Genomic DNA, 23,549 nt, shown 5'->3' on the forward strand with positions numbered 1-23,549 from the left:
TTGTGCGCCGCCCTATGGGACTCCCACACGGCCGGATGTGATACAGCCTGGATTCGAACCAGGGACTGTAGTGAGTGACACCTCTTGCACTGAGATGCAGTGCCTTAGACCGCTGCGTCCGTGTGTGTGTGTGTGTGTGTGTGTGTGTGTGTGTGTGTGTGTGTGTGTGTGTGTTAAATATTTAACTGTACTAGAATGCTTAAAAGGCTGCAAAATTTTTAAATATTGGTTATCGGTATCGGGTTTTTTGGCAAGGAAAATATCAGGTATCGGCCAAAAATGTCATCGGTGCCTCACTACTTTTTAACTCTTGTTAGATGATGATTTTAGAAAGTAACGTTGTGTGTGCATGAGCTTGTATGTTACGCTACTTAGTAAGGCTGGGAATTGCCAGGGACCTCCCGATACGATATTATCACGATATTTAGCCTAGGTGCAGTTACAATATGTATTGTTATTTTCATGATTCTATATGTATTGTGATTCGATACTATGTTTTTAAAAAATATATATTTTGTTACTGGAGTTTTGGTATCTACTTGTATTGTCAAAAATAATTTCAAAATATGTAACTATGGAGTTACAACTATCACCAGTCCAGGATACCAAGGCGCTCAGTATTCTCCAGGTGTTTCTCTCCTGGTATACACGAGAGCCCGCTGCCAAGCAACACTGCACATGGAACACCCAGAGATCCACTAACTTCAGCCTGTGTACACAGACATAGCCACTGTCTCATCCCACCCATCTCATAGAAAGCCCATTGATTTAGACTAAATTGTCATTGGGGCTCAGGCATGTTGCATGTTATAACACTATGCAGAGCATACTGCTCAGTATTCAGAGCAGCCACCCAGTCTCTCTTCTTTCATGTCTCTWCCATCAGACTCGGTCTGAGCAGCAGACCTCCCCTAATGTGGGGTCATTCGAGGTAAGCATCCATTTCAGTGTAGGCAGTGGTAGCGGAAACCCTCAGTTACAAGTTTAGATTGATGTTTATTTGTTTTTAATGCCACAATATTTATTTTGCTTTTGTGAGTGTTGAAATTAGACCAGAGACGGAGGGGAGATGAGAGAGGACCAGCAGGCAGCAGTGGGAAGATTGTTGCTGGAGCTGCAGCTGGTTACACATTAGGCATTCTGATCACTTCAGAAAATCAAGAGTGGTGTGTCCCAAATGGTAAATAACCCCCTCCCTTCGCTCTAAGGAACTGCCTCTCCCTAATAGAATTCTCCAAAACAAACATGCTGATGCAGCTTGCCCTCCAACTGAAATAATGACCCGTTTAATGTGGGCTCGGACAGCGGTTTGAGGGTTGTTTGTACCCGTTTATAAATCGGTCAGGCTAGTGTCATCCTTGGATCTCATGTAAAGCTTTACTGTGGTAGAAATCATGTTGTCTGGTTAGAAATAAGGGAACAGGTGATCCGTTTGATTTGAATCCTTGTTTTGCCCTGAAGGTTTGAGCTACAATACCGTGATCTATTGTAGTTAGGCTAGTATCTGTGTTCTTCAGTGGATCCCACAGCTGTAAAGATGAAGCGGTAGTAGACTCAGTAGGTGAGTAGACAGTCACTGCTGCTGGCGGCCGCCTCTACAGACTTCAGAGCGCATCAGAGTCTCATCAGAAGACGTCCCGCAGGTTCTAACCCACTTAGGCTTGATGTTCTGTAATAAAAAGGTATTAGAGATGGATCCTCTGAGGTTGTGTGTTAAACTCAATAAGCCTCACGGGGCTCTACAGTGCCACGATTTTACTCAAATATTTGTCATTGTGTTCCTACATTTCTCTGGGTGCGCAAACATTTTTCAACTTAGGCGCACACATGCTCCTCGTAACAAAAGGTCAGCGCATAGCCCTACCTCAGTCGTCTAGAACCATTTGATGAAGTCAGTACCGCAGCATGACCCAAGCCTCAAATATACTCAGAGCAAAGGATAAGGGGCTCTGGATCTCTGTATTATTGAACACATTGGAACAGTGGCTTTCAGTCAGTCTAATTGAACACATTGAAAGAACATTGAATGACTGGAAGACACAAGGCAGTCTCAGCAGGTTGAAGGTCAAAGAGAAATCCCATCTGCTTTCCAAGGTGACCTTCATGTGCCATTCTGCTGCCTCTGCTTTGAGGGGTAATGTGTCTTGTCTGGGAACAGAGGCTGTATACAACACCCACCTTCTGGAAGGAGTGACACGCTCATTACTCATCTTGTGATGTCGTCCTCAGGTCAACAACCCTGTCTCATACAAATAGGATGCCTCATTTTTGCATCCTGCTGCCCTGAAAAATACAAATAACTTAATTAATTCTAGCTCCCCAATTTGTTCCCCCTCATTGCAGACATTGAAGTGAAATGGGTTAGATCTCTGCACTGACCTCATGGCATTTGAAATGTTGTGGTAATATAGCTACACACACTCTAGCCTATTATTTTGTACCACTGTAACCGGTTTGACCACTCAGGGTGAACGTTAGGTTTCCATCTGTCTTGTAAGATATGGTGCTCTTCAACTGTCAAACTTAGGCAGTAAAGAACCTTATCTCAACAGTGTGTGTGCGTGCATTAATGTGTGTCTTTGGTAGGCATCTATATGTGCTTTAACATGTCCATTTCATCCCCTTTTGATTGTGTGTGGTTTCTGTGTAATTTTGAAATGTTTTAGCCTCTTGGGAGCTGAAATGGTTTCACTTCCATCAAGGGAACACAGAAACAGTAGGAGTTTTTCTCTTGCAGACTGTTCCATTTTCCTTTGGTTGTTGTTCCCTCTGGCTTTTCACTGCTGTCGCTCTCTCTCTCTCGCGCTCTCTCTCGCGCTCTCTCTCTCTCGCGCTGTCTCTCTCTCTCTCTCTCTGTGTGTGTTAGCTGTCTGGTGTCTAACCCTGAGTCCCCATGTCTTCTCTCCTAGGGGGGAAATCACTTTGACCAGTATGAAGAGGGCCAGTTGGAGCTGGAGCAGGCGTCCCTGGACAAGCCCATAGAATCGGTAAGGCCGCATCCTTCACCCCTGCACCTTTTTGGACAAGCCCAACTTGAAACTGTGTGTGTGTGTGTGTGAGAGAATGGATGATTGGTCCAGAGAAAGAGGAATAAGAGCCTCTATCATACACTGCCTGTGTGATAGACACGTCCAGTGTTCCCTTGACAACCCATTCTCCCTACCCAATCAGTAGAATTACTGTAGACCCCCTCCCTTCCCAAGCCCTCTGCTTCCTGTGCCATTTCCTGTGTGATAGCTCTTAGCTGGATGAATAGGATTATATTTTCATTATTATTCATTATTATATTTGACTTTAATTGTAGATCTTAACTCTGAATGTGCGTCTGTCTTTTTAGCCCGTTTTCAGTCATCCAGSCACTAGTTCACCAGATTGTTAGAGTGGAGTGGATAAGGCACTGTTACCAGTCTATAGTTTAAATACCTTCCAATCACTCTGTTAAAAGGGCAGTGGACAGTAAAATGTCGTTTGTGTATGTCCTCTAGGGAAGCGTGAGGTCCCTGAGTTTAGTAGTGGAAGATTGTTAATCACTGTTTGTCTCCCTTGCCCTCGGTGCTAAATTACACCGTGGCTATTTAGCAATAAAGGCCATTTGTACTAACCTCTCTAGCCCCCTCGACAACATCTCTCTAGCCCCCTCGACAACACCTCTCTAGCCCCCTCGACAACACAGACAGACAGACAGACAGACAGACAGACAGACAGACAGACAGACAGACACACAGACACACAGACACACAGACACACAGACACACAGACACACAGACACACAGATTTATATCTTGCTAGCACCCTAGCCACTGAAGCACTATCACAAGATGGACATACTCACGAGGGGTCCTGTCGATAAATAACATCTAATCTAATACTCTCTGGGCTAACAAGATTAGAAGCGTAGTCTGACCTGATTTGGGAAAGGAAAGAGACTCGGTGCCTTATCTACTCCACATCAAGAGAAGAGAAACGGTGTAGGCTTGGAGGTGGAAGTATATGTTTAGTATTTGTGTGTGTGGAGTTTGTGTACTCTGTGTGTTTGTGTGTATATAGGACAGTTATCTCAGAACATTACAGTATTGTACACAACTTGGGGTGTTGGACATTTCTCTCCTGCAGCGAATTGGCCCCTATTAGCTAAGCAGCAATGACCCGGTTTGTATTTGCACGCTCCGCTTTCCTACTCCCATCTTTTAGGGTTTCCTTGTAACGCTTCTCTTACTGTCTCTCTATCACTCTTTCTCTGTCTTCACATCGCTCTACGTCTTTCTGCTCTCTCAATCAATCTTCTCTCAGTTCTTTTCATGCATCTATGTTCAAACAATTCTTTCTCTCTCTCTACTACACAGTGATTCGGTGTACAGTACCCTCTGTCATTCTGTGCTGGCATGGTGCTTGTGCAACTGGGACTGCATTTTTCGCTGACGAGGCACWTGGATAATATCGCAGGCAGCTCTTTTCTCTCGCTCCCCCTTCCATCTCTCCCTCCCTCWKTCTCTCCGTGTCTCTCTCTCTCTCTGAAGCACCTCGGAGAGCAGGCCTGAACTCCACTCTTGTCTCCACAACATCTATCCCCTCCTCCTCAGGGCATAGTGGATGTCCCCTGACTCCAACTATTGATCTGATTCTGAGCATCTCATTGCACAGCAGAACAGAATCTTAGCCCAGCTGCATTGAGAGTTCATGGCAAGAGTTCCAGCTGCATTGATAAATAAAGCTTTATTTACAAGTAGGTACGAGGAGGGTTTTTAGGCTTTTGTTTTAAAGTATATACCGCCAGTCTACATCGAAACGGTACACACCCACACAGCTAGACGATGAGAGCTAGCCTTAAGCATGTAGCTGTAACAAAGCCAAATTATTCAGCCAGGCACTCTGGTGTAAATAATCCTGTGTCTGTTCTGTTGTGAGGCACATAGACAGCAGCGGTAACAGCAAGGTCAGTCTGTCCTTCTCCTAGCTCTGCTGTTGTCCTGCTGCTCTGAAAGCGTTACTAAGCCATGCTAAAAAGGCTTCCTTTATGAAATGTGAGGGAGAAAATCCTGTCTGGCCCTGACCATTTCCCCATAGGCCTTCATCTGACTCATATATATATGGGTATATATAAAAATACCCTGATGGGTTGTCATGGTGGGCGGATTGATCAAACCAAGCTGAGCCACGTAGCACCAACCCACTGTGTCAGGAGCCCACTGTGGGTGGGCGGTAGAGAGGAGTGGAGAGGAGAGCAGGAGGGGTGGCCTGCCTGCCTGGGTAAAGGGGCTCTGTTGCTCCTGCGCTATTGTCTATGGAGGGGCGCTGAGAGCCGGGCTGCAGCATGACAGCTCCTGACACCTGTGGAGAGAGAGAGAGAGGACTGTCACTTCCACCAGACGCATGCGCTGACATAATGCGTATTTCACCCACACACACACACCAACCCCTACCCCTACTTTGAAATTTCACAGCTCCACTTAAGTTTGTCTGAAACCCCCCCCACCCACCCCCCCTACTCCAGCAGCAGTGTCATGGCTCTGGGGTGACGGGGGCCAGTGACAGTCGTCAGCGTGTCTCACGTCACGGAGCTGGCTGTGTGTGCAGCGCCCGCACCTCTCTGCGCCCCTCCCCTGCCACTCGTGTGTGTTCTGATCTGTAGGCAGCTAGAGGTCTGTGGTACTTTACTGGGATCTGTTYTCTCTCTCTGTCTTTCCCCTCTGTTCTCTCGCTCTTTCTCTAACATTGTTTTTTGCATTGCATGTTTTAACTGGCTATCATTCGGTACTAGCTCTCTTACTCTGTCCTAATCACACCTTTTCCCCTCCCCTCCCCATTTCTCCAATGTCCCCTACCCCTGTTCCCCCCTCCAAATCCCTGGACCTGAGAGAGAGATGCAGTGGGCAGCCTCAGACACGAACCAACACACACACACACACACACACCCGTTCACACACACAAGAGCAAACTCCATTTTTTAAAAACACCTGTGCTCAAGCTGTTCTGGCCTCAAACTTGAGAGAGAAGATTGATTTCACACCGTGCCATTTCACGTGATGCCTTCCGGCCTTTTACCTTTGGTTACTGAGACACTGCACCAAGTCAGGGTCAGCTCCGTCACAGCACCACAGACAACAATATTCAGAGTCAAACCTCAGTCAGATTAGAAGGAAACTTACATGCCCAGGGATTTATGATGGGTCAAAAGTCATACATCACCCTTTCATGGTGCGGTACGACTGCAGTAACACACTGACCCCTGCTCACCCTCTGTATGTTATCACGGGTGCTAACAGCCATTTGGTGTGTCTCTGTTCTGGGTCCAGGTGCTGACATCATCAACATGAGGTGGGTCTGACAGACTGTGACGGTGTACCAACTGCTTAAAGGCTATGTTGTTTTTCACATCCATGTATCAACAGAGCTGTAGGTGTCTTTGAAATGATCAACCTTGTATAGGTGTTTTTTCACTGCCACCCACGCGCGCAACAACATTGCTTGCTTGCTCGCCCACACACACACACACACACACACACACAGACACACACACACACACACACACACACACACACACACACACACACACACACACGAAGAGCCTAGAGGAACACACAATTATACGCACAGACTACTGTGCTGTTGCTCAGGCACCAGCTGTGTCTTTCCTCTGCTCCATGCTGTGTTAGTGTTACACTCCCACCACCTCCCAGCCTTCATTTGGGAAAATGAGCCCCTGGAAGATTACCAAGGGAAAGGTCAATTGCCATCAGTCACTCGTCCCCTTTACAACCCTGACCCCGCATAGGGCTCCATCTCTATTTAGCACCAGCTCCAACACTGCAAGAGGCAGACTGACGAGGTCAGTTAGATGTTTTTAAGGTCATTGATGGTAATGGATCCAATGACCMTGACCAAGTCTGTCCACCGGTTAAGTCACAACTCCTCAAGGTCAACTGAACAAACCCAAGGTTAGGTAACAACTTCTCTCCAATATGGTGGTGCTAAGAGGGCAGGGCCTTGGTTGGAAGGTGTCTGTTCTATTTGGCCTGAGTCCCTTGAGGCCCATGCAGGGACCGTTGTTTCCATTTAGTCACACCTATCTGAGCCTCAGCAGGGAGGAATGTGAGCGTGCAAGGCAGACAGACAGAGCGCCAAGGACAGCGGAGCTGGAAATAGAGCTTTACAAGGAAGAGCAGAGCTGCCCCCCTGCTCTGTCCAACAGACCCGGCTCCACAAGACTCCTGTAAAAACACACATTCCACAGGGGGACGAGAGCGGGTGACGCCTGACTGCCACCCTCTTTTTTTCTACTGTCACATAGTTACTAGTCTCTCACTCTCTCTCTCGCTCTCGCGCTATATATATGACCCAAGTTTTGGTTGATCTTTTTTCTGACATTATTTTCTGGTTAAGTGGATTAGCATGCTGTCTGTCCTGTGGGTTAAGGCCTCAGACAGTGATGGTGCAGTAATCCCTATTTAAAAACCTCCCATATAATGCAAGGGGCTTCTGAACCCCAGTGTGAGGCTCACACACAGCCAGCGTCTACTGCACACACACACACACCGTCAGCATCACAAGGTTTGAAGACCCACACACTCCGAGGTTCCTGGTATGGTGCCCCCTGTATACCTCTTCCTTCCTATACCCCCATCTATTTGGTTTTACCCTCCCTCCACCTCCCCCCTCCCATGCACCCTCCCTCCACCTCCCCCCTCCCATGCACTGTGTCAATAACAGCACAATGCACATTACCCTCCCTACCAACACTCGGTGTGGATTTCTCTTGTTTGGATAACATTTTCTTTTTATTTCTCCTATATTAACAGTAATCATTCAATCAGTGAGTTTATTGACATGCCTAGTTACCACATTTTTGTTTTGTGTACAGTGTTTTATACATTTTTTAGGGCAAAATAAAGATTTTAGCTCTTTTTAATAAGAAAAAGATAGAAAACAAATTGCAGTTGAAAGCGTTAGTGACTGGCCGTTGTCTTACATTGTGTCACGTGTGACTGTTCTTTTGACAGCCCAGTATTTTAAAGCCAGGTTCGTATGGAAATGCCTTCACTCCACTTGCACTGCTGTTGGAACTCGCCGTCGTTGCTTTTCATCGTCCGTCTGTCTGTTTTCTTCTTCATTTAGTGCATTCCTTCATCTGTTGTTCAGCACACAGCCTGCGCCTCATCTCCGCCCTCACACTCTGCTCAGTCCATTCTGATTGGCTCATCGATCAGTCTCAGCCGTTTTGGACTGAAGTTTCTCCCCATCATCAGCCCCACCTGGTTTTCCTCATTCTGATTTACAGACGCAGCTAGAGTTATTTTGGGGGAGGGTTACAGACTATTGGCTTACATTTGATTCCCCCCGCCAACCTACATAACCCCTGAAAGGTGCTATTAGATCAACCACTACTCTCCTCAGCCAGTGCTTGTTTTTCTGTGTGGGTTGTTGCAGGCAGATACAGCACCATCCTGCTGCGGTGAGAACTAAAAGCATCCCCAGTATCTCTTTGTCAATGGGAGCAGGGARGAGCCCACTGCAGCACCATCTGCAGTGCAGAGAGACAAGGCTGCAGAGGATCATGGGAGTTGTAGTTCTCCAGCCCCTCTTTTATTTATATCTGCTCTGACTTGATGTGTCYAGCAACCAGCATGAACATGTTTATATGGTGACACCATGCTAGGTGATGTATAGCCCCAGTTATTGTAAGTACACATGCGAGCCCTCTCCCCAGCATATGAGGCCCAGTATGAATTCCTCTCTTATCTGTGCTTGGAGCGGAAGATCTGACCGGCACACAGATACAGCTCATATATCCCCCATTCCCAGGCTCTGTTCTACTGCGTCTTCCTGTCTGGACATAGACGAGGAGAAAAACACAACCAAACAGAGCTAGGAAGTGGTGCAGTTCAACTTTTCCCTGGGGTAAGGTAGGAAAACATGTGTATTTTATCAGCAAGGCCCTACAACAAATACTGTATATGAAGGAGATTATCAGTGGCTTTTGGAGGGGAGTTGCCATTTCAACAATATTTTATGTGGCTCACTTTAAACAAACCAATAACGATAAGCAAGCTGGGAGCGTTGACTTAGTTATACAGGGGGGGGGGGGGCACTAGTTTGGGTAGAAATACCACAGGGACTCGATAAAATTGACTAAAATCCATCTCTTGGACAAAGGCAGACGGGCGGAGATGCAGCATGTTCTGTGTGTGACAACCACTACCCCTTCCACATGCACTAACCCATACTGCCCCACCACACCACCACCCTTACAGCTCCATCCACTTCCACTGCCCTCCCTCTGTCAAGACAATCTACTATGACCCTGTCCAACCATCACCTCTGTGCTTGAGCCCATCTCAGACTAACACCACTGGTCTGTTGGCCTTCTGTTGACCCTGCCCTTCTGTATATGCATCATCATATACAGTCCAGTACTAACACCGTCTCCTTTTTGTTTAACTCTTCAACAAAAAGCTGCATGCTGTTTTACTGTTTGGTTTCAATCCCTCCCACTTGGTTTTCTGTTTGAAATTTGACATCTACTCTCTTTGTGATTATAAATATACTTTTTTGGGGGTTGGTTTGTATGTTTTTGGTAGATTGCAGCACCCTGGTGAATGGTAGTAGAAAAGCTTGGAATAGTTATAATCACAACTGAAACGCAACCTTCTATTTTTTTCATTTGTACAAATCTCATTCTTTCTGTTTTCTTTGTGCTTGATGATGTACTGTAGTTTGTAGTGGTGCGACAGTCTTGCATTTCACTTTTGTTTTACTGCCGTCCCACAGCGTTATAACAGTCTCAGTCACACTCTCAACCCTGGGCCTTGTAATGGTAACCCAAGGCCCTCTTAGCTCTCTCTCTCTCTCTCTCTCTCTCTCTCTCTCTCTCTCTCTCTCTCTCTCTCTCTCTTTCTTTCCCCCTCTCTCGCTGTATTTCTCTCGTGACAGCTCCATATGTTTCGTGGCGCTCCCCTCTGTCTTGGTTATGGAATCACAACAAGCTTGGGAGTTTCTGGTCCTCTTTCTGTTAACGCAGGATTTCCATTCCTCGTTTTTGTCCCATTTGTCCGTGTACGATAGATCTCGCTCTATAGCGGTTCATATATGTATAAACGTGTGATACATATATTACCGTCTCCTTTCTCCTCTTCCTCCTTCCCCTCGTACCTCCCAGACAGCTGATATTCTCTGTGTTACAACGAGTTGAACATGGGACGCTTTCAACCCCAGTTCGTAAGCTTTAGAGGTTTTAATCCGTTCCTGTTAGGGTAGGCTCCTTCTCTACCCCTCAGTGTGGCTATAAGGATGTTAGTACTGAGACTACACACTCCCTTCCTCCTTCCCTTCCTCCCTCACCTCCCCCTGTGCTGGAAGACACTGATGTCACATGGTGTAGGAGGTGGTGATGATTTGGTAGTAGTCCTGTATGTGTTTGTGACCCGTGCCCACGGGAAAAGCTTTTCTTATTATTGGAATGTTTTTGGTCTTTTTCTCCTCTGTTCTGTCTGCCAGGATAACATTGGGCACCGGCTGCTTCAGAAACATGGCTGGAAGCTGGGGCAAGGACTGGGCAAAACCATGCAGGGTAAGAAGCCTCTCTCTCTCTCTCTCTCTCTCTCTCTCTCTCTCTCTCTCTCTCCATACTCCTTTCTCAAATGTGTGCTAATACCGTCTCTTCTCCTCTCAGTACTCCTCCTCTTTGCCTCACCTTTCTCCAGGTTTTATTTTGTACTTGTTTTGTTTCCTTTCTATTTTCTGTACTTTTTCTGATCTCTGTCTTCCTCTTCTGGTAGATGGAAAGGATCAGAGTATTTAGTGCATGACCCCGGTACAGTTGTCCCTGTCGGTCTTGCCCTGGTCTTCGCCAGAACTAGGTGTAGAAAGGATAGTGTAATACACCCTGGGACAGGACGGGAGGGGCGGAGGGAAGGAAGGAGGGAGGAGGAGGAGGGGGGTGGTGTTTGTTCTTTGCGCCACTGCTGTTCCCTTCCCATGATGCATTTAGCCTAGAGCAGATTTGACTAAAGTGGGCCATTTTTTTTTTTAAATATTTTTTTAAAATATTTTTTTGAAGGGGATGAAGAATGCATGCCCACCCCACACACACTCACACTGATGCTCACAAGCTCCCTTGAGACACACTGCCCTCAGCCAATGGGAGCTGCTGTTCATTCTCCTCCAAAAAATACATAGTCTGATGGTGGAATGCCTGTGTATACCCAGCTTGGTTCCACTGTGAAGTGTGTAGCAGACAGAGTCCAGGTCTGCTTCTCAGATGTTCCACTGATCAAGAGTCAAGTTAGTTTGCCTTTGAACACCTGTGTCATGTTTGGAATTTCACCTCAGTTTATAGAATGTCTTGGCTTCATAGCTGTGGCGATTAGTACAGTGATACTAGCCACTGTAGGGTTGGATATGTGCTCGTAGACGATTGCAAAGTTGATGTGGTCTGTATCTAGCTATGTATAGTCTAATATAATCACCTATGTCATGCTTTCATGTTCTACCCTCCCCAGTACTTAGTCAAAATAATTCAGTCAATACATTTCTGTTATTGATCTCTCCCTGTTAACTGCCACTTTATTGAAATGAATTTAAAGCTAATCTGGTAGGGTTACTTTAGGGGTTACACTGGTTTTCTGTTATTTCAGGGTTTCTATGGTAATTCACTATTAACTTCTTATTTAAATTAATTGTATTGACGCATATTGTGTGTACTGATTGACCACAGCTCATGTCAGATGGTGTTTTTAGTTGGCTGGCAAGGGTTTGAGCATAAAAGCCTCTGAGTTTAGTAGTGACAGACAAGACAGTACAGCCAATGCACTCAGTGTCTGTCTCTGCAGTTCCTCCTCCCTTAGGCCTGTAATGTCCTGGTGAACTTTCATCAGACAGCCCAAACACGTGTTTGCATGTTATCTGTCTGCGCTTCTGTGCTAGTACAAGCTTTCATGTCTGTGTCTGTGTAGGACTGTCTTGGTCTGAAAACAGCCTTCAGAATATCATGCAGCAACACTCGGTGCAGGATGCAGAGCTGTTGGCTGTTTTTCCTCTATAGGCAGGGATGGGCTGGCCCAGCATTGACTGGAGCTGTGCAGGATGAGAGAGAGGGGGGGGGGGGTGCTTAGGTCACCTCAGCCTCTTTAGTTCAGCTCAGCTCACAGCCTCATTTGCTTGGTCCTGGTGGTGCAGCGCCCTGGCTTCTCTCCACTCAACTCCTGCCTGCTATGCTACGTTCTCTTCCCTCGCTCACTCACTCTCTGCCCCTCCCCTCTCTCGCTCTCTCTCATACTCGCACCCGTCCTCTTTCTCTCCCTCTCTCCGTCTCACTTCTCCCCGGCTCTCCCTCTCCTTCCCCTCTGCTCTCTCTATAGAGGGTGATGAATAGCAAGTCTCTACGCTGGCCTTTTAAAAAAAAAAAAATTTACAAGGAGCACGTGTGCGCCTAAGTTGTAAAATGTAGGCGCACGCGAACACATTTTGGAGCACAATGCAAAATATTTTGGGTTATAAAGCTAGACTCTTACATTTTTCTATGGGCACTGGTGCTAGAAGAAGGTCGCACAACAAAACATTTCGGTGCGTATGTGAGTAAAATGGTCGCACTGTAGAGCCTGTAGTGTTGTTTTCCTTCAGCTTTGAATGATGTCATAGTTGGCAGGCTGGTTGGTACATGTAGTCTATTGAGAATTGGTTTAGAGTGAGTGTGTCTACTTTATGGGCCCGAGTCCAGGAGCCTTAACCTCTTCACCCAACCCCTTTCACTCTCATTTGTTTCCGCCCAGAGCTAGCTACACAACCCGGACCCGTCTTTCACCCAGCCTTTTCTCATCCCTCCATCGCCCCGTTCCCTTAGTCTCACCAGCCTTTCCCTACCCACCCAGCAGGAAGCATCTGGGCTGCATTACAACACGCTAATGGGAAACATCCCAGTCTGCTCATTCTCTATCTCCTAACACACGGTCATGTTTTCAACCAGGACACAGTGCCTGGATGCCTTCTCCCTCTCAAACCCGTACACTACTGGGGACTTGTCCCTTTGTTCAGTCTGACACCCTGAGCAGCTGATTGTAACAATGTGTCGAATGCTACATTTGCATCTTAACGTCTTACTGAGTGGATAAATAGGCCCGTGTTAGAGAACCTTGTTTTTATACTTGCTTTTAGAGGAGGATGCCGTTACAATGCTGCGTATGCAACTGTAGACTGCCAGCCTCCCTGCAGTAGTAGCCTCGGGTGCAACATGAGGATCTGCACCGAGTTAAGACCTGCGTCAGTCAGGTCAGCTGGCTATTTGTTTTCAGGGAGGCGGGTAGTGTACGTAGCGCAGGGCACACTGCATTCTTTTAGTGTCTGCTTTTCTGTCTGTAGTGTTTAGCCATGGCTCATCTAGCTGGGGATCTGTCCCACCCTCCCATTTGGCAGCACTGTGCTAAACACAACAGTCACACAGAGGAATGCCGCACAGACACACACACACACACAGCAGCCACGGCAAATGTAACACCAACAACGCTCTCGTATGCTAAGGAGCTTTTTGAAGACGTTGCTACACTTGTGTCAACGACTCGTCATCTTTGGCCTTGAAGAGGACATAGCCGGTGCGTGGCGTCTTGCTTGCTGAGGGTCTCGACGCTGAGGAATGGTGGATTGAGGCTCATGCCAGGGGCTGGTTGTAAGGAGGTTGGCAGGGGTTCCTGGTATTGCTGCTCTCTCTCCTCTCCTCTGCTCATGGACATGTAGGGCTTTCAATCCACTTCTCTGTTACCAGTTACCAGCCAGAGGCCCTACAGTTCACACTGCCTCTGTCACAGGACACTGCCTCCTACAGGACACATTGGGAACTACCTGTCTGAGTGTGTGAAAGCACTGCGGCAACCCATGACTCTGATGCATTGATAACAGGATTGAAACAGACAGACAGTACAGGGTGTTTTGTTTTTAAATATGCATTTTAAAAATGGACCTGCTGTCTGATTGTCAGTAATCTAGCGAATAAAGGGGGTTGTATTTGTGTGTTTGATGTGATAATCTGTAAACGTTTCCGGCTTATGTACTAAGCGGCAGGTAGCCATTTGGTTAAGAGCGTTAGGCCAGTAACTGAAAGGTTTCTGTTTCGAATCCCTGAGCCGACTATCCGTGCCCTTGAGCAAGGCAGTTAACCCGAATTGCTCCTGTAATTTGCTCTGGATAAGAGCGTCTGCTAAATGACTCTAATGTAAAATATTTAAATTGGTTGAGTGTAGCTCTTGTGTTGCTGTTTGCATGGTGTCAGTACAGTGTGGTTATGTAAGCAGTGGCCTCTGCTCTGTGGGTAGATGAGTCTGTTTGTGGCGCCAGCCTGCCTGCATGTCCAATTGTTGTCTATATGAATGGTCCTGTGTCAACCCGACAAATATGGTCATCTACTTTGCTCCGGAGTGGACTTATAACACAATCACCGTATCACGCCATCACATCACTATAGAATGAATCTGTGGGATCATATTCTAATGATAATAATACAGGATTGTACTCGTTCTCTCCCCTCCTGTCAGAACAGAAGCTTGTTTGACTTGATAGCAATGTGTCCCCTGTGCTTTGAGTTTTCACTGTATTCACTCTGTTCTTATTTCTTCTTTTGTTCTTTTTGCCCCTTTTTTAGGTAAGGTTTGTTGGATTCCCTCTGTATGTCTGTGTGTGTATAAGTGTGTGTGTGTGTGTGTGTGTTTCTCCCACTCTCTACAATTGACCTCAATGTAACACCCCCCTTTACAACGTAGGCTAATACTGGCCTCTCTCGGCTTCCTCCTCTTGGCTTTATAAAACCACTAAACTATTATTTCACTTTTCACAATCTGCTCACAAGTACCTACAGTGCTTTGATTCCAAGTACGAAAACCCCGACCAAAATCCAATTAAAATCAAGGTAGATCCTAGTAACCAAAGATTGCATCACATCCTGTAGAATCACCAGCTCCAAGTCTCTTTAGATTTGTGTTTTTCCCTTTGAGTGTCTGTGGCTGCCATGGTTGGGGGTTCTGATTGGCTGTGACCACGGCTCAGTCTTTTGAATGGCTTGCAGAGTAGCCCCCCCCCCCCATCTGCCTGTATCTACCATCAAACCCGTGGAGTGAGTGTGTACTGTATGTATGCGTGCGGTTGTCATGTGGGACTGAGACGTGTGTATTTGTGTGTGTCAGTCACTGACGGGGGTTCCTAGGGAAAACTTACAGGGAAAACCTCACTCCCCCCTCGTGCACCCAAAATGTGTCTGCCCCTCCCTCCCATGTCCACCAACGTCACACACACCCATCATCCCTCTCCTTTTGGCCTTCCCCTCCTGCACAGCATGCCTGTCCCAGAGGTTCAACCCTGCCTGCCTGGACTATCAGTCCTCTGGGGATTTAAGCAGTGCTCTGTATAGGCTACCGTGCTACACTCAAAGAACCCTTCATATGCTCCATGGAGTACTTCAAATTCAGCTCTAAATAATCATTTGACTGTTATTTTCCTGTTGTTGCACACTTACAGTGCTAGACCAAGTCTCCTAAGCACTGCTCAAAGCCCTGTAGGCCCCCTCTTTCAGGTACCTTTCTGTTCACCATCCTGGGGGTAAGCATGTCCCAAACTGAGCTTGCTGACAGTGAGGGGATTTGGGGGAATCTCGGCTAACCAGGCTGACAAGACAAACATCTGTCTGTGTGGCTGACAGAGGGGAGAATGGTGGCTGTGTGTCGAGTGGTGTTCTGTTGTCAGGGGCAGCTGATTGGTTGCATGCTCGTATCGAATGAGGCATGGTCATTCCTCTTTACTGTACCAGATGCGTTAGATAGATAGATATTTTAACACGCTACATTCAAAGCATGATCTGTAGGACAGCCGGACAGGGAACCTCGCCCTGTTCTCCTGTTCCAAGTGGATCTGTCCTCACATTCAGCTGTTTAAACAATCATCCCCTACCCTGCAGAACAGAGTCCAACTCAACTCCCCCAGAGCTCTTATCTGATGGGGATGTTATTGAAGCCAGCTGCTGGCTCTAGCTGTCATTCTTTGGGGTAGGGCGAAGGAAGAGTGAGGGGTGTTGGGAGTTACTTACCACAGATATGCGGCGTATAGGAGAGAGGAACAGGAGGTCCTAGGCACTCATGGGATATTGGGGTAGTAAGAGCCAGGATTGGGGACTGGGACGGTGGGTGAGAGAGTGTGGTGGTGAGAGGAGATCCCTGTAAGCACCCAGAGGGCTAAGAGTGAAGAAAGGAGTGGAGGGCTTTAATCCCCCCCCCCCAAACTCCCATCCCCACCACATCCACCCTTCTCTATGTGCCTCGAATCTTCCTGCTTAACCAATTGGTGTTTCTTTTTTACAGCGATTTGATCCTGCCCATGTTGTGCTGATGGTAAACTTAGTGGTAAATGTTATTTTTCCCCCGATTGAATTGTTTTTATTTTGTTTCGTTTTTTTCCCTCCCATTTCTTTCATTTGTTGTTTTCCCGTCATCAGAGCACCAATGCTAYATAGGCTTTCAATTCTCTCTCAGTATTAGTACTCATTCTGCTGCTTGTATATTATCATATATACATCTACATTACTCTTACAAACATTCTCATTTTGTTTTCAGTTTTTTACATTTTTTGTACCTTGTGATTCACACTGTGATTTAGATGCACACTTTTTTTGTCCGGTCCCTTTGTTTTCCACTGGAATGGGTAATGCTGAAGGTATTGTCACTGTGTTTTTAAAGATGGTTATAGTTGGGGACATCTTCTGTAATTGTAAAAAAAAAAATCGTATTTCATGAAGATTAGGTGCCTGGATTGTGACTCCTCCCCTGTGTTCTCAGTGAACTTGTCCATTGGTGGAGAGCTTTACTGCAGTGGCCTGTCTGTCTGTCCGTGGGCTGGTCTCAAGCAGTCCCCCTTGTGGTTGGACTGCTCAATATTCACTCTAATAGTCTAGGTCCATCAAACTCAACTCTGGACCTCGACGCTAGTTCCACTGTGTTTTCATTGTTCCCCTCTAATTAGGGACTGATTTAGACCTGGGTGCAATTAATTATCAGGTAGAACAGAAAACCAGCTCCGGATCACCAAGGGTGAAAGGCGCTGCATTGTCATTTGGACGTCTGCATTGACTGTGCAGCATTTATGGTGATACGGCCTCTGCGGAAGTCAGGGCATTGATACTTATTGCTCTTCAGGGAGCAGCGCAGAGCTGTTGTCAAGGAAGTGAGTTTGTATTTTGTACAGGACCTCCCATCTACTGTCAACCAATCATGTCAATGCGGAGCTATACGGAGCCCTCCACATTGTTACAAAATTTGAGGGGCGCACGGCGATGCGGTACGGAGCTCAATTTGGCAATTGCGTCACACACCGCCATACGGTGCCGCGACCACATTTTCAGATCATAAATTGACTGAAAGAGTTAGTATGAGACCATGTGCCTTAATGTGTCCAACCGGCAGACAGACACTGTAGTGGGGTTTGGAGTCCAGACAGGCCCTTATTTGATCCACATGCGGCTATAATTTAAGAATTAGGATTATACCATTGGGCTGTGACCATAACAATGATACAAGAACAATTCAGAGAACAGACAGATGTTAACAGAGAGGATTCAAATTGTTTTTTTTGTTTTTTTTGCCCCATGGGCTAGGAATTAATTAGTCTCACATCTGTATTCTGGCACTAATGAATACATTAGGTATGTAAGCCTATGCTGCTGCCCTGTTATGCCAATGCTGATTATCACGCTGGCTTCCATTGCAATAGATGACTGTAGTCAGTCGGCACGTAAGACCTTAGTCACTGTATTATCACTAGCCCCTTTTAATATGTCTGGTTTTATGCGWTCAGACCGCTAATGTCGTTACAGCCCTACATTATTAGTTATCACATGATTTAAGATGCAAACCAAACCTACACTTAGTTTCAGAATGAGAGACTACAGTCTATCCTCCTCACTAGTGAGGTAGGGGGGCACGTGGATTAGAATTAAGCAATAAGGCACGAGGGGGTGTGGTATATGGCAAAAATACCACGGCTAAGGGCTGTTCTTACTTACGACGCAACACAGATTTCCTAGATACAGCTGTTAGCCGTGGTATATTAGCCATATACCACAAACCCCCAAGGTGCCTTATTGCTATTATAAACTGGTTACCAATGTAATTAGAACGGTAAAAATAAACATTTTGTCATACCTGTGGTATAAGGTCTGATAACCACGGCTTTCAGCCAATCAGCATTCAGGGCTCGAACCACCCAGTTTATAATAGCTAATAGGTTGTGCTATGTGGAAATAATAGTTAGTCATTATTTGTTTCCGATTGTGGATTTGTTAATTCCTAGCCCTGTTAACTAAAGACAAGCATCTTTAAAATATTCATAATCGCTCTTGCCCAAGGGTATAAACTGAGTCTAAAATCGATCAAGAGGATAATACCGTAATCTTGAGTAAGGAGAGAGAGAAAAAAAACTGAAACCAAACTGAAGTGCTGATTGGACTCTGATTTACTATGTACCTGGCTGCCAACCAACAGCCACTGCTGCAGCAGACTAGTCCAAATTCTGTTTTGTGCCTTTTTGTTTTGAGAACCCCTGTCTGTCCAACCCCACCCCATACCCTATTTTCTCAGGTAAGTATCCCCTCCCCTGCAATGTCACCATGGCGATTCCTGGCCTGTGACGTCACTCCGCTGTAGTTCAGTGCTTGTCCTTTATTTACTCCCTCTCTCTCTCTCTGCTTCGTTTGGCTGATTATGAGTGGATTAAGCAATTACGTGTCAAATCTCCAACATAGTTTTGATCTTTTTCTGTTTCATTCTGTTTTCTGGTTGTTTTTGGTTGGTTCATTTATTTTTCTGAAGTTAATTTCCTTCTGATCTAGCTCTTTTCACAGCTTACGTAACATGGCTTAAGTAGACTGAGGGAAAGTGGGGGAGAGCCTGTTAGGCCAGGGCCATGATGAGAGGCCTGGGGTAGAGGGGGACCAGAGGCTGGGTCTCCTATGGGACAGTACAGGGGGTTGTGGGGTCAGTCACTGGGCAGTTCAGAGCCGGGTGATGGGGAGGCTGTACTATGTTGTCGCAGTGGTGTTCTGCTCAGTAATCTGAAGCAGCTGCGTCAGCCAGCCCCTCTGGCAGTATTGTCCTTGGTAAACTTGGCGTTCTTGTTGAACAGGACTGCGGTACTGGAGGAGGGAGGGGAGAGAGAGGCTACGCTCAGCACTTTGAGACTGGAGGGAGACACGGAGATACTGCGACAGATACAGGCTTAAACCCTGTCCTTGCCACTCCATTTTTCTCCAGTATACTTTATCCCTCCGTTTCCTTGTCCTCTCCCCCTCCCTTATCCAAATGGACGTCTCTGAACTGCTCATATGGCCTCTGCTGGTTACGTCTCAGAACTAGGATCAGTGCAGCAATTTGGATGCATCTTTCTAGAAAAGAGAACCCAGCTGAGAAGTAGTCGGGGTACTTAAGCTGTGCTGTGCCTGGTGGCTATGGTAAGCTGTGAGAATGGCTGGTTTTTGGTTCACTGTAGCTTTTCTGGTCTCTTTGCACTTCAAGGCAATATTCTCTAACCCCAGCACCCTGTGCTCTAAAAGCAGGCTGTCCCTGAGCTGTCCCCCCGTCCCAGTGTCAGAGCCTCACCTACCCCTCTCTCTGTCTCTCTCCCCCCAGGACGCACCGACCCTGTGCCCATCATCCTCAAATATGATGTCATGGGGATGGGCCGTATGGAGATGGAGGTAAAACGCTGTCAGTGGCTCGCGAAATATCGATATTCTACATTTTGTATCCTACGACATGCACTGTGTAAAATGGGTCTGTGTATTTGCGAGTGCTGTTTTAGTTTGTTCATAGCGAGTTTGTTAACTTACATATACCGTGTGTGTGTGTAGTTGGACGTTGCCGAAGATGCTACAGAGAAGAGGAAAGTGCTGGAGGTGGAGAAGGAAGTCACAGAGGAATTACAGCAGAAATACAAGGTAAGAAAGACTCTTCTTACTAGCTAACGCAATCCAGCCATACATACGCCTCTCTTCTCAAGGTCCTCGTTTCAACAATCTCTCACTAGCATTTGTTCACTCGCTTCAAGGTGACCCCGTTTCCTGCATTTGCATACCTTCTTGCTTTTCTCCTGTGCCAGTGACTCATAGCCCTGTCTTGTTAAGATTCTGCTGCCGTTCTGTGTGTCGGTGCAATAAAATCGGCCTTGGAGAATCATAGAGCTTCTCCTGTTCCTCATCTCCCACTCCCTCGCGCATCTTTCTGGTGGAGAAAATTGGATGACTTCATGTGAGGAGTTGCTGTCTGCTGGTGTGAGATTCTGAATATATGAGACAAACACAGACAGACACTCAGTCAATGGAACACTTATACTGTCATGCATGTGCCAAATCATTTATTTTAGCGGGTTACCGGTATATCTGCGGAAATGGCATGTGCCAGTGCATTTGGAAAGTATTCAGACCCCTTGGCGTTTTCCTCATTTTGTTACGTTACAGCCTTATTCTAAAATTTTTATAAAAATTTAAAAAAAATGTCCCACATCAATTTACACACAATACCCCCTAACGACAAGCCAAAACAGGTTTTTAGAAATGTTTGCAAATTCATGAAAAATGGAAAACTGATATCACATTTATTTCAGACCCTTTACTCAGTACTTTGTTGAAGCACCTTTGGCAGCGATTACAGCCTCAAGTCTTCTTGGGTATGACGCTACAAGCTTGGCACACCTGTATTTGGGGAGGTTCTCCCATTCTTCTCTGCAGAACCTCTCAAGCTCGGTCAGGTTGAATGGGGAGCGTTGTCTTGGCTGTTGTCTTGGCTGTGTGCTTAGGGTCACTGTCCTGTTGGAAGGTGAACCTTTGCCTCAGTCTGAGGTCCTGAGTGCTCTGGAGCAGGTTTGCTCCAGAAACTTTGTTCTGCACTTTGTTCTGTTAATCTTTCCCTCGATCCCTCCTGCTGCTGAAAAACAGCCCCACAGATTGATGCTGCCAGGTTTCCTCCAGACGTGACGATTGGCTTTCAGGCCAAAAGTTCAATCTTGGTTTCATCAGACTAGAGAATCTTGTACAACTGAACGCATTCAACTGAAATGTGTCTATCGCATTTGACCCTCTGAAACGGAGAGGTGCGAGGGAGGCTGCCATAATCGACATCCACGTCGTCGGCGCCTGGGGAACAGGGGGTTAAACTGCCTTGCTCGGGCAGAACGACAGATTTTTACCTCGCCAGCTCGGGGATTCGATCCAGCAACCTTTCAGTTACTGGCCCAACACTCTAACCACTAGGCTAACTGCTGCCCCTTCAATTGATTGACTATAGGAAGAGTCTTGGTGGTTTCAAACGTCTTCCATTTAAGAATGATGGAGATCACTAAGAGACCTGTCAACTGTGGGACCTTATATGGTTTTCCAAATCATGTCCAATCAATTGAATTTACCACAGGTGGACTCCAAGTTGTAGAAACATCTCAAGGATATTTTTGTAAATAAGATATTTCTGTTTTTAATTCATGTGTATAAATATAATAAAAATTAAAACATTATGGGGTATTGTGTGTAGATTGAGGGGGGGAAATAATTTAATACATTTTAGAATAAGGCTATAATGTATTCTTTTGTAAAAGGGGAAGGGGTCTGAATACTTTACGAATGCACTGTATAAAAACAACCTGCAAGCACAATCCTTGTACGCTTTGTTACCTTATGTGATTGATTTCTTTCAGTTATTGGACTTTTAACCTCAATGATAAACAACCATAGAGTTTCCTGTGGATTACTCAACCACTACCAAGCCCTATGATAGGAGAATAAAGACCAGATTATACTGGCTCTGATCTTACGGTTTTATTTCATCTTTCCATCTCTAATCTGTGTCAATGTCACTCACATCTCCTGTCTCTACCCCCCCGCCCTCCTTAACCCCAACAATAGGACCAGGTGGAAAAGGAGAAGGCCATCGCTAAAGCCCTGGAAGACCTGAGGGCCAACTTTTACTGTGAGCTGTGTGAGAAACAGTACCAGAAGCACCAAGAGTTTGACAACCACATCAACTCGTACGACCACGCTCATAAGCAGGTGAGGAGGACCTCCGCTTACCCCCACGCTGCTACAGCCCTACACACACTGGGTATACTGTCACCGTGTACACGAGTTTAGAGAAACCGAGCGTTAAATCCCAGACATTCCAGAAACAAGTGTAAGGAGCCTGTCTCAGTGGAGAGGGCTTTGCAGATATAAAATGGTCTTGTTGAATGGTGTTGCTGCACCATTGCCCTTACTGTGGATGCAGGAATCCTTAACTGCTCTCTTTCTCTCCCTCGTCCCTCTTTTTCTCCCTCATCCCTCTTCTTCATCTGACCCAATCTGTCTGTCTTCCCCTCTCTTCCCTTCCTCTCTCCCGCCATCCTGCCCTTGGTGTGCTGCTGCAGAGGCTTAAGGAGCTGAAGCAGAGGGAGTTTGCGAGAAACGTGTCATCGCGCTCACGGAAGGGTGGGAAGAAGCAGGAGAAGCTGCTACGCAGGCTGCATGAGCTAGCTGAGCAGAGGAAACAGCAGAACCGGTGAACACATGCTACAGTATATACTGCAGACTCAACCGCCCTCTACTGGCTGAAGTGGAGGCTGTAACCCAATAATAAATATCACATATACGTGATTAGGTTAGCAGATGTTATTGCGGGTGTAGCGAAATGCTTGTGCTTCTAGCTCCGACAGTGCAGTAATATCTAACAAGTAATGTCTAACAAATTACTTAACATATACCCAATACACACAAATCTAGGTAGGAATGAATTAAGACTTTATACACATATGGACGAGCAATATCAGAGCGGAACGGACTAAGATACAGTAGAATAGTATAAAATACAGTATATACATATGAGATGAGTAATGCAAGATATGTAAACATTATTCATTAATTAAGATAATGTAGAATAGCATAGAATACAGTATATACATATGAGATGAGTAATGCCAGATAGGTAAACATTATTAAAGTGACTAGTGTTCCATTCCTTAAAGTGGCCAGTGATTCCTAGTCTATGCCTATAGGCAGCAGCCTCTAATGTGCTAGTGATGGCTGTTTAACAGTCTAATAGCTGTGTGGCAGCTTCCTATCAGTGCAGTGTTTGCAGATGTATGTGCAAAGAGAAATTATAATTTTAAATAATGTGTTCTGGATGAAACGCATAACACATGAAACACGTCACTGTAATATGTTCTTTATCGTTGTGTTTCAGTACCCCGGGAAGTGGTCCCATGTTCAAACCCACCACCGTGGCAGTAGACGGGGAGAAGGGTGAAGAGGGGAGTGCTGTAACCCCCGAGTATGTTCCCCCTGCAGACACTGCCATGGAGGGCTTGTCAGGGGAGGAGAAGAGCAGTGGGGATCAGGCCTCCCCCAAACCAGCCACCACCATCAACTTCTCCCTGGGGAAGAGCAGCTCATCCCCGGCCGGGGCCTCCAAGGTCAGCGTGTCCTTCTCCTTCGCCAAGAAACCCCCGGTGAAGCTGGAGACGGTCGCAGCAGTGTTCGCTAAACTCCATCAGGATGACGAGGAGGAGGAGGA

The 23,549-nt window shown here is 46.3% G+C and overlaps 1 protein-coding gene across 1 annotated transcript in view; it reads left to right on the top strand.

Moving 5' to 3' along the window:
* Positions 1-23,544, top strand: part of LOC112072747 (G patch domain-containing protein 8) — a gene marked incomplete at its 3' end in the record, with an annotated part of 33,872 nt that extends 10,328 nt beyond the window's left edge. Inside the window, exons 2-8 of the mRNA XM_024140134.2 lie at positions 2,910-2,987; positions 10,492-10,564; positions 19,647-19,714; positions 19,868-19,954; positions 21,911-22,054; positions 22,408-22,538; positions 23,220-23,544. Coding sequence (XP_023995902.2) covers positions 2,910-2,987; positions 10,492-10,564; positions 19,647-19,714; positions 19,868-19,954; positions 21,911-22,054; positions 22,408-22,538; positions 23,220-23,544 — 906 coding nt within the window. The remainder of the gene's footprint in view (positions 1-2,909; positions 2,988-10,491; positions 10,565-19,646; positions 19,715-19,867; positions 19,955-21,910; positions 22,055-22,407; positions 22,539-23,219) is intronic.
* Between the last annotated feature and the right edge of the window lie 5 nt (positions 23,545-23,549).

This window comes from Salvelinus sp. IW2-2015, unplaced genomic scaffold (assembly GCF_002910315.2).
Source record: "Salvelinus sp. IW2-2015 unplaced genomic scaffold, ASM291031v2 Un_scaffold2019, whole genome shotgun sequence".
NCBI classification, from domain to species: Eukaryota; Metazoa; Chordata; class Actinopteri; order Salmoniformes; family Salmonidae; genus Salvelinus; species Salvelinus sp. IW2-2015.